At 56.2% G+C, this 12,945-nt stretch overlaps 1 protein-coding gene across 1 annotated transcript in view; it reads left to right on the top strand.

Annotated features, from left to right (window-relative positions):
* The window catches only part of ANO1 (anoctamin 1), an 87,442-nt gene that overhangs the window by 25,621 nt on the left and 48,876 nt on the right, over positions 1–12,945 (top strand). Inside the window, exons 6-9 of the mRNA XM_058526186.1 lie at positions 609–660; positions 3,117–3,182; positions 3,643–3,698; positions 7,580–7,621. Coding sequence (XP_058382169.1) covers positions 609–660; positions 3,117–3,182; positions 3,643–3,698; positions 7,580–7,621 — 216 coding nt within the window. The remainder of the gene's footprint in view (positions 1–608; positions 661–3,116; positions 3,183–3,642; positions 3,699–7,579; positions 7,622–12,945) is intronic.

Here is a 12,945-nt window from a genome sequence, read left to right as displayed (position 1 = left end):
AGCTGCCAGTCGTGGAACCGGGACTCAGACCCAGGCAGGGAGACTCCCGGGCCGGGCTCCTGAGGCTGCCGGGTGAAATGTGTCGTTAGTGAAGGGGGCACGGAGCTGGGGTGGGCTGGGACCCTTCAAGGGGCTTCTGCCAGGCGCCCGCTTCTCTGCTGCCTCCTGACAGTGTAGAATGGAATCTCGAGGCCTGCCAGCCCCTCCGTTTCTAGAACATTCTGGGCTACACCTGGGAGGAGTCCTCTTCGCTGGGTCCTTGTGCCTCTAAATTCCAACTCACCTCTCAGCCTAAAGGGACAGTAACCTGTCGCACAGGGCGCATAGGACAACTCTTAACCCTGAAGCCCAGCGTGACGCGTAGTTGATGCTTCACGGAGGGAAGTAAAAGATGGGAACCGTTCGAGCTGCACTTACTTATCCCTGAGAACCTCAGACCCCGACACTGTGCCCAAGCATCCTTACAAAAGCCTGCCGTCTGTCCTTGGACAACACTGGGAGGTCGTCACTGGTGATGGTCAACCACGTCCCTGTCCAGCGATCGCATGACAGTTCCTGCACGCCGTCGCTGCCCGAAGTAACCGTCCCCCTCCTTGTCTCCGCAATAGGTCTACGAAATTCTGAAAAGAACAACGTGTACCAAGGCGAAGTACAGCATGGGTAAGGACATTTCTGGGGCCTGAGATCAGCGGCCGCGTCCCAGCCGTAATCTTGCCTCTGAATCATCTCCGTGGGAGGTGGGCGGCCGGCCTAGGGTTTTTTAGAGGGTTTTGATTTAAGCCTGTGTAGCTGTTGCAGACAGGAGAGCCGTTCCAGGACCGCGGGGCGGTTGTACGGCCCCGCGCTTTTGAGCACCGAGCTATCCTCTTTGGTTCGAGGCGTGTGTGGTGGTGTGTGGAGCTGCTGCAGAGGCAGTAAATCCTGGCTGTTGGAGGCTGGAGAGGTGACCAAGGTGTCTTAACCCTCTCTTGACCCTCACAGTCCAGCAGGAAGTAGTTAAGGGTCAGCTGGGGGCGATGGCCCAGAGCAGCAACCCCTGGCTGGACGCAGCCAGACGCACACATGGCTTAGAGCGGAAGGCGCACCCCCCCCCCCCCGGGGCCGATGCAGCCCCAGCGAGGCAATGCTGAAAGAAATACCCCTTGACACACGCCCTGATTCCAGAACCTGCCGCAAGACCATCCCAGCTGGGCTCCTTGGGGTCCAGCCGCAGATGCAAAACCTTCCCGATTAAAGCATGTAGAGGGGAGCCGCCCCCAGTGCGGGTCCCTTGCCCACACTGCAGGCTGAGTTTGCTAAAGTGAAACACTTCAGGGCAGAGGAGCGCCTTTTCCTCCTTCTTCTTGAGCTGTGGGATGCCCTGCCGAGAGCAGTGCTAATGGCGCCATCCATCACGCCGTAGCAGCATCTGAAGTTACACCGCTGTGGCTCGGGGGGCGCAGGGCAGTCTGGGAAGAGCCAGAGTCTGTCCGTCCAGGAGAGAGAATCTCATTCTGTGGCATCCTGCAGAGGGAAGTGGTGGGTGAGCAGAAGGAGATGCGCGGCCGCTGAGTGCCTGGGGACAGGCCCAGAATGCAGGGAGGAGAGGATGAACCCTCCAGGGCCAGGCCCGCGGCGTGTCCCCTGGCCGGTATGGCCGATGGTCCATCACAGGGATGCTCTTTGGGGCCTGAAGTCTCTAATCTCGTGTCCTAAATCAGTGGATGTGGGGGCCCCATCCAGTGGTCCAGAGGAGTCCAGGAAACTGTCCCCACAGGCTCACCTCTGCTGGAGCGAGAGCCTCCAGGATGGCCCAGGTCACCAGATGGGGAGGAAGCCTGTTCTCGTCCCAGCGCTGCGTCTCAGACCTCAGTCTCCCCGTAGGCTCCTGTAGGGTCCCTGTAGCGTCTTCCGGTGGAAACGTGTGGTTGCTGTGAAGGTTTGCAGAATCCAGGGTCTGGGGGCTTCTCAGCTGAGCCGATCCCTGCTCTGGGTGGTCCCTGAGAGTGGGCGTTTCTGTATGTCCCACCGGTTCTCTGGCAGGGCTGGTGACAGAGCAGGCAGACAAGCATCCTTTTCTGCACTCCCTTTCACGTTGGCTCCTTGTCTGAAAGCCTCACTCCCAATTCATTCATTCAACTTGCAGCAAGGGTTGATAGATTTTGTCACTTGCCAGGCTCTGTCCCTGCCTGGCAGGTGCTCCCTGCGCTCAGGGGATTTATATCCTGGAGGAGATATATAATAAATATATAGGGACATAGATAATAAATAATCAGATAAACCAGAATGCAGTCTTGCAGGTTGAAGAGGGATGGGGGTGCTGGGGGATTTAGAAACAGTGATCGGAGAAGGCTTTTCTGATGAGGTGACGTTTGAGCAGAGACCTGAGGAAAGTGAGGCGTGAGCCTTCCAGATAGACGAAGCAGCCTGTGCAAAGGCCCTGTGGCAGCACCGTGTTGAGAGCATTCTAGGAACAGTGAGGAGCCAATGGGCCTGGATCAGACCCCACATCCACTTGTTATTGCAGGTGAACTTTCCACTCGTGTGGCTTTAGCCATGCGCTCCCACCTCTCTCTGGTGTGGATTTCTAAGCGTCCCTCAGATGCCCTGACCACTCCAGATCACAAACCGAGGAGATGGTCTGTTTTTAAGTGGTCTTCAGAAAGTCGCTTGCCAACTGGTTTCACAGCAGAGTAGTAAAGAGTGGGCCAGCCAGGCCACTGAAAAATCTGACCCACTTACCACCTAGAAAGCCTCTTCGGCCAGGCAGAGGGTTCCATGACCAGCAAAGGGCTTCGTGGAGGTTCCTTGGCAGCGCTGGTCCCCAAGGATGTGTGCGGAGCAACACCAGATCTCTGAGAACCCCCTTCCCCGTGCACGGCGGGCCCTGCCTTACCCCCTCTCGGTTCTGTCTTCTGGGGCTGGGCGCCCGAATCCACATCTTCGGAGGTGCAGGTGTGGTAATTTTTATAATGCACCCAGTGCGAGGCCTCCGGTCAGCGAGCAAGGGCCCAGCCATCGTTCCACTGCCCCCGGAGCACTGCACCGGCCTCCATGAGCAAGCACTTTCTCCCCCAAATACAGCTTCGATCCTTCCAGGCCCTTTTTCGTGTCACTAATAGCCGATGTATAAACAGGGCAAGGAGAGGGAAGAAAGAAGGATCCCGTCCTTTTAAGTAAAAGGCGAAAATGTGGTAAATACGGTAAGTGAGCCTCTGCCCCCCGCCCGGGGCTCGCAGGCCTCCTCTGGCTTTTCCAATCAACCTGAAATCTAATTCCAAATTGTATGCGTGTTTTCTGACACCATCAATTTTCCCATCCATATTTTTCTCATGATTCAGCTTTTCTAACCACTTAAAATCTTCCTTTCCGATCCTCAAGCAGACGGGGGTAGTTGGTGAATTGCAGGTTTGGGGTACCTCCTTCCTCCCGGATGTAACTTCCTCTTGGGTTTTCCTCTGTGTCTTCCTAATCCTGCCAATCGAGCATGTTTTCATCATCTGCTGATCGAACCCGGGGAGGAGACCCCAGAAAGGTGGCCGGGCTCTGTGCAGCCAAGTGTGGTTCGCTTTGAGAAAGTTCTCGTTGATTGAGACAGTCCTGGGACCACTCTGAGAAGGGAGCAGCTTGGTCCATAATCGTCTCTCTGCCTTTATTTTTAAGGCATCACAAGCCTGCTGGCCAATGGCGTCTACTCGGCCGCCTACCCCCTGCACGATGTAAGTAACCTTGACAAACACAGTTTGTCTCTGCTGCGTCATTTGCCTCCCCAAATCCCCAAGGGCCACAAACCCCCCAGGGAGCGCTAATTATCCTGCGGTCTCGGCTTCCTGCCTTGGCTCTCCCGTAAATGTCAGCCAGGCACAGGCCTTCCCTGTTCCCCCAAGTGAGGGCCGAGAAGTTGCACACAGGGCCATCTTTTCTTGCAGAACATTTCCACCAAGGCAGGGGCACGTGTGGCAGAAACTACCCCGGGTTTATCTGAACCTCACGGCCAGCTGGTCCACGAAATGTTTTCCCTGGCCTGGTCTCCCCCGCCCCGCCCGCCCCGGGTCCTGGCAGAATGACCGGGGCTCTGGATGTATCTATTTCTGCAGAGCAAGTGGCTGGCTTCCTGAGTTAAGCTGCAAATCCCACTGGTATCCCCCTGACAAATATAGCCTGTGGCCCCGCGTAGGCCTGGCTTGGAGTGCACAGAGAGATGATTCTCTTCTTATTGTCTCTATGGAAACGGACTAGAGTTCAGCGGGGCACTGGGAATGGACTGCGGGGCCCAAGCAGTGTGGGAAGCCCGGACAGAGGATCTCTGGAACTTTCCAAGTGTGCGTTGCCGCTAAGACAAGGAGCCAAGAGGCAGAAGAGAGAGAAAGGGTGGGGCTGGGAGTCAGGGGACCCAGATTCTAGTCCAGGCCTCTCACTCCTCTTCGGCCTTGAGTGGGGGCAGCCCCTGTCCTCTCTGAGCCTCGGTATCCCCATCTGCGCGTCGGGAATAATACCTGCTCTGTCCGGTTGCCAGGCCCACAGCGGGTGTCAGAGGGGAGACAGAAATGAAAGGGCTTTCAGCAAGGCACCGGGTGGGACACACGGAGGGCGCCAGAGGAGCAAAGGGCCGTCCACCCGGGCCATTGACTCCGAGGGAAAGATGCTCAGCTGACCCACTGCCCAACCCCTCAGCACTCACTGTAGGGGTTTGGGGTCGACTGACCCGGCTTTCCCACCTTTGTGCCTTCGTTCATGGTGTTCCCTTGCCTGCAATGCTTTTCCCTGCCTCCTCCGCCTGGACAGCTCCTCCCCCACCCCAAGATGGACAAAGCAGCCACAGGAAGCCTTGCTCCACGGATGTTTCCGGGGCGGGGCTCCGACCCCACAGGTCCCGCCAGCACTCCTGGCTCCTCCTGAGAAGCCCTGGGTCTTCGAGGGGACCCGCTCGTCCGCTCGTCACTCTCCCATCAGTAGGTGCTCAGTCTGTGCAGCGCAGGCTTGCTCAGCTCTGCGGCCCCGCCGGGGCCAGGAGCACAGCCCTGCCCAGCACCCGCCCACGGCCTGCTTGGCCTTTGAGCTGGCCGCCGCTGCCGAGATGCCGGGGACACGGAAGCCGACATGTCTCAGGGCCTCCTGCCTGTTTTGAGTCAGCCCTTTAAGTCTTGAAAGGGAAAGGGAAGAAATCAACATTTCTGAGCACCTACTGTATGCAAAGAACCGTGTTTGGTAGAAGCTTTATTTTATTTAATCTGGTGCAGACACAGAGGCTCAGAGAGGTTTAGTAACTTGCGCAAGGTCACACAGCCCCTGTGGGGGAGCTGGGGCCAGAAGCCAGCCCTGGTTGACACTAGGCTACTCCGTCCCCTGTACCACCATCTCGTCCTTCCCTGGAGGCCAAACGCACCCCTCTTCTCAGTCTTCGCCACTGCATTCGTCTTAGGAATCGATTCTTTCAGCAGCTTAAACCGACTAGTACAAGACTCCCTGATCCACTGGCCCGTTGTCAGCCAGCCAGTCCCACGAGAAGCATCTCCAAGACCCACATCTCAGAAACGCCTCGTGCGCCATGAGGATTGTCCCTTACACAGCCATAGAGAAGCCCTCGATGTGGGGTGTGTCCCCACTTTACAGAAGGGGAAACTGAGGCTGGAGTTGCTGTGGAGGGGCACACAGCCGAGAAGGAGTGGAGCCCGGGCTCCGCGTCCAGGGTGCTGTCCAGCCGGATCAGGGACTTCGCGCATCTAGAGGGAATACGGGATTTTGCATCCGTGACCTTTCCACGCAGTTGAAGGGCACCCACCCCGAGAGGTACCAAAGCTGGTGTTCAGACATTTGGGGAGATAAATCTCTCTAGACTGAGCCGCGTGAACGAAACAGAGGGCACCGACTGCCGAGAAGTTGCGCCCTCCGCCTCGGGCGGGCGTCAGGCTCTTTGCTGGGCGCTGTGTAGCTCTTACTTAAATTTTTCATCATCCGTCACGCTCACCACTACATTATCCTGCGTCATTGCTCGCTGCCCTTGGTCACGGCCCGTAGCATCCCCACGCCCTTCCAGGGTCTTGCTTACTGCGTTCATTCATTCATTCATTCATCAAGAATAATCTGTCAGGTGGGTGCTGGGTACCCTTGCCAACCAGATGGCCCCTGTTAGCACTGTGTGTGGAGTAAGGGTTCTCTGCTCTGAGCGAGCCCCTGAGGGGGTCTCCCTCCGAGGGGGTCTCCTGCAGTCAGTGTATCAGCTGCCGGGAAGGGACTTGGATGTCGCAGCTGGCTGGCTGGCAGCTCTTTGGCTTCCTGCCTGGTTGGCATCTACCCGCCTCGGGATCACCAGCTAACTGCCCTCTGGTAGATGAGGTACTGCTGGAACCGAGTGGCCATCTCAGCCACGGGAAGAAACATGGGAAATGCTAAAAGGCTGGGCGTGGGCAGGAGGGTCCCCTGAAGACTCAGGACGAGCCGTTGGCTAAACCACTCTCAGAGCGTCTTCATTCCAAGACCACAGGTGGCTGCGTGGTGCTCAGGTCCACTCCGCTTGCAGGGGGCTGGTGGGGTTAGAGGAGTTGCTGGTGAGTGGAACGGGCACCGGGGAGACCTCCAAGAGGTCTCAGAGCTGTGTCTGCCCGGTGACCCTCAAGACCACTTGGCCAGGCCAGGCCAGCCACACCAGAGGCTCACTTTTGACTTCTAGACCTTCCTTCTGTTCCATTGGCTTTGGAGGCCTAGATCCAAGTCCCAGGTCTGACCAAATTTAGCTGTCCATCCCGGGAAAGTCAGTTTGTTCCTCTGAGCCTCAGTGTTTCCATCTGTAAAATGGGAGTGTTGGCTAGCTGATCCATATGCACAGTGACCATATGATTCTTCGACCCTCCTGGGATGCTTGCGAGTGAAAAGGGGCAGCACCTGCACGGGGCCCTGGGGATAAGACCCTGGGACCATCCTGGCCGAGTAGGATGTATGTCCACCCTATTGATATGATTCTTCCAGCCCCAAAAGACCCCTTGCATTTGCATTGCCATTCCCAGGAACTGACCCGGGGTCCTTTCCTGGACATCGTCTCTGTGTCGAAGGCTGAAGGCAACATGGGCTTTCCCGGTGGTGGAGGGCTGGGCCCGGCGGCCATCCGATTTATGGAGCACTTGGTATCAGAAGCAGGGAGGCCTGGTCGACCTTCCTGTTCTGCTTCAAATTTTGCCCTAAAATTATCCTGTCAGGGCTGGCCCCGTGGCTTAGCAGTTAAGTGCACACGCTCCGCTACTGGCGGCCTGGGTTCGGGTCCCGGGCGCACACCGACGCACCGCTTGTCCGGCCATGCTGAGGCCGCGTCCCACATACAGCAACTAGAAGGATGTGCAACTATGACATACAACTATCTACTGGGGCTTTGGGGGAAAAAAAGGAGGAGGATTGGCAATAGATGTTAGCTCAGAGCTGGTCTTCCTCAGCAAAAAGAGGAGGATTAGCACAGATGTTAGCTCAGGGCTGATCCCCCTCACAAAAAAAACAAAAAAAAAAATTATCCCGTCAGTGAGGGTCGCTGGAGTTTGTCTGGAAATGCTGTGGATTTGAGCTACTGGAAAGTTCCGTTGGATAAGCCTTCTCCTCTTCCCTTTTTGAACAGGGAGACTACGAAGGTGAGAACGTGGAGTTCAATGACAGAAAGGTAAGAGGACGCGGAGTGGGGCGGAAGGCGCTCTGTCGGGTCTGGAGGGGCCTCAAGGGCTGGCGGGACGCCGTGGCCTTCAGGCTCTCGGGCCGGGCTTCGTGGGGGGGGTTTGGTAACCCCGCTTCTGCTCCCACGTTGCGGGGAGAACGTCGGTGAACTCCGTTGTGCTGGATTGCTCCCGTGTCTCTGATTCGCAGAAGGACCCTTGGCGGGCTATTGAGAACGTGTGAGAGGAGAGGACGTGCTCCTCAGAGCCTGCCCTTTCCTCTTTGTCCCCACCCCCACCCCCGCCGGCCTGGCCTGGTTAAAACCTGCGTCTTACGGGGCCAGTCAGCCTCCAGGGCTCTTTGCTGACATTCAGCCTAATCCTGCACGGCTCCCGGGCAGATAAGTTTGGCAACTGCTGTGGCCAGCCACATAGAGAGCCATGGTCCCTGCAGCACCTGGGGACACTTACTGGACATTGTTCGGTGCAGTGTTTCTCAAACTTACTTGACCTGGAACCCTTTTTAATGGAAAAGTTATTGAGCTAGTGTTCTGTGGGACACACTTTGGGAAACACTTTTATGCTTCAGTGGCTCTCCCTAATTCCACCCGCCCAGGCTCCCCAGAAAGCTCTACTCCTCCACCCCACCTCTTTCCCCCACCACAGCCATTTCTCCTCCTTCCTCCGTGCTCTGGAAGGTTCTTTCCTGCTGTCCTGCACACAAGCCCACACCCAGATCCCAGCCTTCCCCACCCAGCTTCCACATTAGCCCCTCTCTGTTCCCCAGACATGCGCAGACCTCCCTTGCCTTGGGGAGCTGTGGTCCCTGCACCCTGTGTTCATTTCAGCCCCCGCCCCGTCCTGCCTCTTCCCCCCAAGAGCAGATCCTTCCAAGGCAGTGGGTGGAGACGCTTCCCTGAGAACCTCACAATTGTGGTCCTGTCCCAAATGTTCTCCGTTCCCGCCACCCCCAGCCCTCCAGACGTGTTTTTAAACCTTTGGTACTGGATACAACTTGCCCGCCCGGGAATCCAGCTGAAGATGCTATCTGATTTAGCACAAAAATTACATATTTGGTTATTTTTAGTGAAACATCTGGCATCCGTCTGAGCCCCCAGGACATGCAGAACTCTCCCATCCCATCCCGTTGGAGAGGCACCATGCCCTCCAGGAGCCTGCCCTGCCCACTCTGGCCTCAGAGCCTGGCCCCCTTTGTCTCTGCACCCCTCTGCCACTCGCTGATGCCCTTCCTCCACCTGAAAGTGCTTCCTCCACGGGCACCAGCAACCCCCTTCCAGCCTAATTCAGGCCTCTGGATCACAGACCCTCCACCTAATCCCCCACCCTCCTCCCGTGCCCCAGCCACACTGGCTGCCTTGCTCATCGAAAGACTACTTGGCCGATGGTCACGTCGGTGCCAAGACTGTCGCATTCAGTTACTGATTCCGGAACTAGTTACTGGGCACTGCTGTGTGCCAGGCCCAGCACACACAGCTGCAGATTTGTCCAGGCCCAGCTGTTCCCTCCATCTGGAATGCTACCCACCCTCCATCCCCCGCTCCATTTAATTTCATGTCCCAGCAATGAGTACGAGGCCTGGCCCATCGGGGTAGTGACGGAGTATTGGATGAGTGGATGGATGGTCAGATGGATGGATGATGAGTGGAATGGATGGATGGACAGATGGATGGTTAATGAATGGGATGGTTAGACAGATGAATGGATGATCAGTGGGATGGATGGATGGATGATGGGTGGCATGGATGGGTGGATGGATGGTCAGATGGATGGATGATGGGTGGGATGGATGACAGATGAATGGATGATGGGTGGGATGGATGGACAGATAGATGGGTGGATGGGGATGGATGGGTGGATAGGTGGATGGATGGATGATGAGTAGTGGTGCATGGATGGATGGATGGATGGAAGGAAGGAAAGATGGAAGGAAGAGTAGGGGGGAAGGGTTGGAGGGAGAGAGGGTGGGAGGCAGAGAGGGAAAATGCCCCAGATAGGTGTTTGGGTCCTAACTGAGGGCCCTGGAGAACTTCTCACTCTCCCATAGTGGCTCCATCTTAAGTGGCTCGGGTCTGAGTATTTTGCCTTTCCAATGACGAAATCTGTGGCATCCTTTCCGTGGTGGGACCCCCGAGTGCCTGACCCCCGTTACCTCACAGGACAGAAAGGGAGATGCAGCCAAGCCAAGGCCGTTTTCCCGTGCTGAGCTGGAGGGGCAGGGGCACGTGTCGGAATGTTTAAGCAAAAGGCAGGCCTGGGTCAAGGCTGAGCGCGGCCATAGCTGTCAGCCTGATCATCAAAGGGTCACAAACGCTCAGGGCCCTTGGGGCCGAGCCCTCCTTTCTCCAGGGATGTGGGGGGTGGGGGGTTTACTTCAGATGTGGATTGAGGTTGCTTCATCCTTGTGCTGAACTGAGAGCCACAGGACCTGACTCATCATTCATTCATTCATTCATTCATTCATTTAACAATTACTTATTAGAAACCTGTTATCTGCCCCAGGTCCCGTTTGAGGCTCTGGGGATGACACGGACCAGACAAACCCGGTCCTCCTGGTGCCCCCATTCCAGGGGGAGACGGCAGCGGGCAAGCACATACACAGCAATTAGGGATAGCGTTGGTGCCGTCACAGGCCTGCCCAGCCGTGTGGGCCCAGCTGGGAGGTCTGGGCAAGAGAGATGCCGGTGGGTTGAGCCAGGATCCCTCTGAGGTCCAGGTGCTGGAAGGCTCCAGGGTCGTTGTGACTGGAGCCACCGGCCCCCACCCCCGCCCCCGCTCACAAGGCTGAGGAGCACCCTGGGAGTTCTGCCAACATGACAGGGAAATCTTACGTTAGATTTCTTTACGCTGACCGCTGCAGGGTGGTAGATGTTCTCTTGGCAGGAAGAAAATTCCACCAAGGTAAAGTGATTTATGGAGAAAGCTGGGGAGTGCCCCCATCTGTAACATCTGTCAGTGGATGGTGGCTGGCCTGCTGTGGGCTGGTCCCACTGGGCAGGCCTGGGAACACAATGACCAGAGTGACATGGCCGTGCCTTCGAGGGGGCTTTCTCTTCCCCCTTGGGCTTTCCCTCCCCCAGTGCATCTTCATTCCCTCTCTTTCCCTCCCAGCACCCCCCCCCCCCCCCCCCCTCTGACGCATCTCCCAGCCTGTCTGTGGCATAAGTCAGTGACTTGATTTTAGCTGAGGGAGCCCTGACAGTGACGGCCACTTTGCTCTCGCACAGGTGCTGTGCAGTCTCATGAGAGTTTGCTGGTTAGATCTCCCTGTTTACAGAGTCATACTGGAGGCTTTCCATCATTGTCTGCATAAGCAGACGTACTGGGTCCTAGGAGCCCCCAGCTCTACCTTCCACAGAGCACTCTGTGTGCACGAGACCCTCGGGGCTCCCTCCGCGACCTGGGAGGAAGGACAGCATCCTTCAGTATAAAGGAGGCCATGGGACTCAGAGTCTGCCCAGCGGGGCTCAGAGGGGAGGGCCCGACGCAGACCCCCTACTCAGGACTCAGGGGTCAAGGTCTGCCCAGGATGCCCACTCGGGACTCAGCAGACCAACATCCCAGCGTAGGAGCACAGCTCTAATACCTGGGCCCTTTCTCCTCTGAGACGGGAGGCCCCACCATCCCGGTTCCTTACCCAGAAGCCACGGAGGCTCACCCACTGGCAGCAAGCCTCGCCATTAGTCTTTCAGAATCGGAATCCCGCTGAATACATCCTGTTTGTGCCACCTACAGAGAGACTTAAAATCTAAAGAAAGCTGCTCTTGTAAAGATCAGAGCAGGCAGAACCCAGGATTTTGACAGCAAGGTTTGCATATAATTTATTAAGAGTGCATTTTGCTTTTCTAAGTTATTTTCCTCCCTGGGTTGACTTTTGAGGAAACACAGGCCTTGTATCCTCCTGAGTTATTTCTCAGAACCGCAGGAGCCCCAGGAAATGGAGAAATTTGCCAGAAGGTCATTTCCAGGGACCCCCGACTCTCTGGTCTGTGGAAGCTGGCCCCCTCCCAGTGAGCCTCTTACACATTTTTAATTTTCAAAGATTTACCTGAACATATCTTTGTGCATAGAAGGCCATCCCGTCAGCTCTGGATTTTCCAAGTCAGTGGGGGAGAACGGATTATCAGCTCAGGCTGCTGTAACAGAACAGCACAGACGGGGGGGGCTTATTCAGCAGACAGTTATTCCTCCCAGTGCTGGGGCTGGACGTCCGAGATCAGGGTGTCTGCAGGGCTGGTGCCCGGTGAGGGCTCTCTTCCTGGCTTGCAGACGGCCGTCTTCTCCCTGTGTCCTCACATGGCCTTTCCTCCGTGCCTGGGGTGGAGAAAGAAAACCCTGGGATCTCTTCCTCTTCTTATAAGGACACCAGTCCTATGGGATCAAAGCCCCACCCTTATGGCCTCATTTAACCTTAATTACTTCCATAAAGGCCTCATCTCCAAGTACAGTCACATTGGGGGTTAGGGCTTCAACTATGAATTTGGGAGACACAGCATTCAATCCACAGCATAGAGTGTTTGGGGTGATGATATACAGTGGTGTGTGTTTTCACGGGGCCACAGCAGAATCTGAGTATAGGAGACCCTCCAAAATTTTAAATTTAAGTATTAAGAAAAGGAGAAAGGACACAGTCCAAGCTGCAGTGTACAGGAGAGACCAGGGGGCCCGTGGGGAGCTCTCACGGGCATCCCCGCCCCCGCCTTCTCCCCCTTCCTCGTCTGATGCTAGCAGAGACGGGCGGCTGAGGCACGAGGGTCCCAGCTGGGTCCCAGCTCCCCTCCAGCCCCTGTGTGACCTCAGGCTGTGAGTTGAAGTTGGTGAAGCATTAATTACCCACGGGCTTTCTTTTTCAAACCAGCTGTCCTAACCTGCCATCTTCCTAGGACACCCTATATGTGCTTGTTCACACAAGGCTTCCCATCCGTCAGGCTTATTACTGCCCCTGCCCAGAGCCTGGGGGATAATTGGGTGTATGTGGATTTCATTTATTTCACTAAGCCGCGTTAATCAGACAGCCCATCTCAGGAGATAAACGTCGAGCTCTCTTTGCATCCCATGAGATTTTTAAAAGATCTTGCCGTTCGTATTTCTCTGCTCCGAGCCTGGTGATTCCAGGCTTTATAAAGAACGGTGTGCTGTCTGACGGGGGCGACCGAGAAACCTAAATGGAAAAGGCTTACAGCGTCAGGCCATTTTAGATCACTTCCAGGTCAACTTATAAAGAATGAGGATTCCATAAAGATGCCAGAGGCTTCCTTCCCATCCCCACCTTCACCTACAAACCCAGGGCCATTCTTGCTCAGGGACCCCCCTACTC

The sequence above is a fragment of the Diceros bicornis genome, chromosome 31 (assembly GCF_020826845.1).
Source record: "Diceros bicornis minor isolate mBicDic1 chromosome 31, mDicBic1.mat.cur, whole genome shotgun sequence".
In the NCBI taxonomy this organism is placed as follows: Eukaryota; Metazoa; Chordata; class Mammalia; order Perissodactyla; family Rhinocerotidae; genus Diceros; species Diceros bicornis.
Note: the sequence above shows the minus strand (reverse complement) of the source record. Positions and strands in the feature narration are given on the sequence as shown.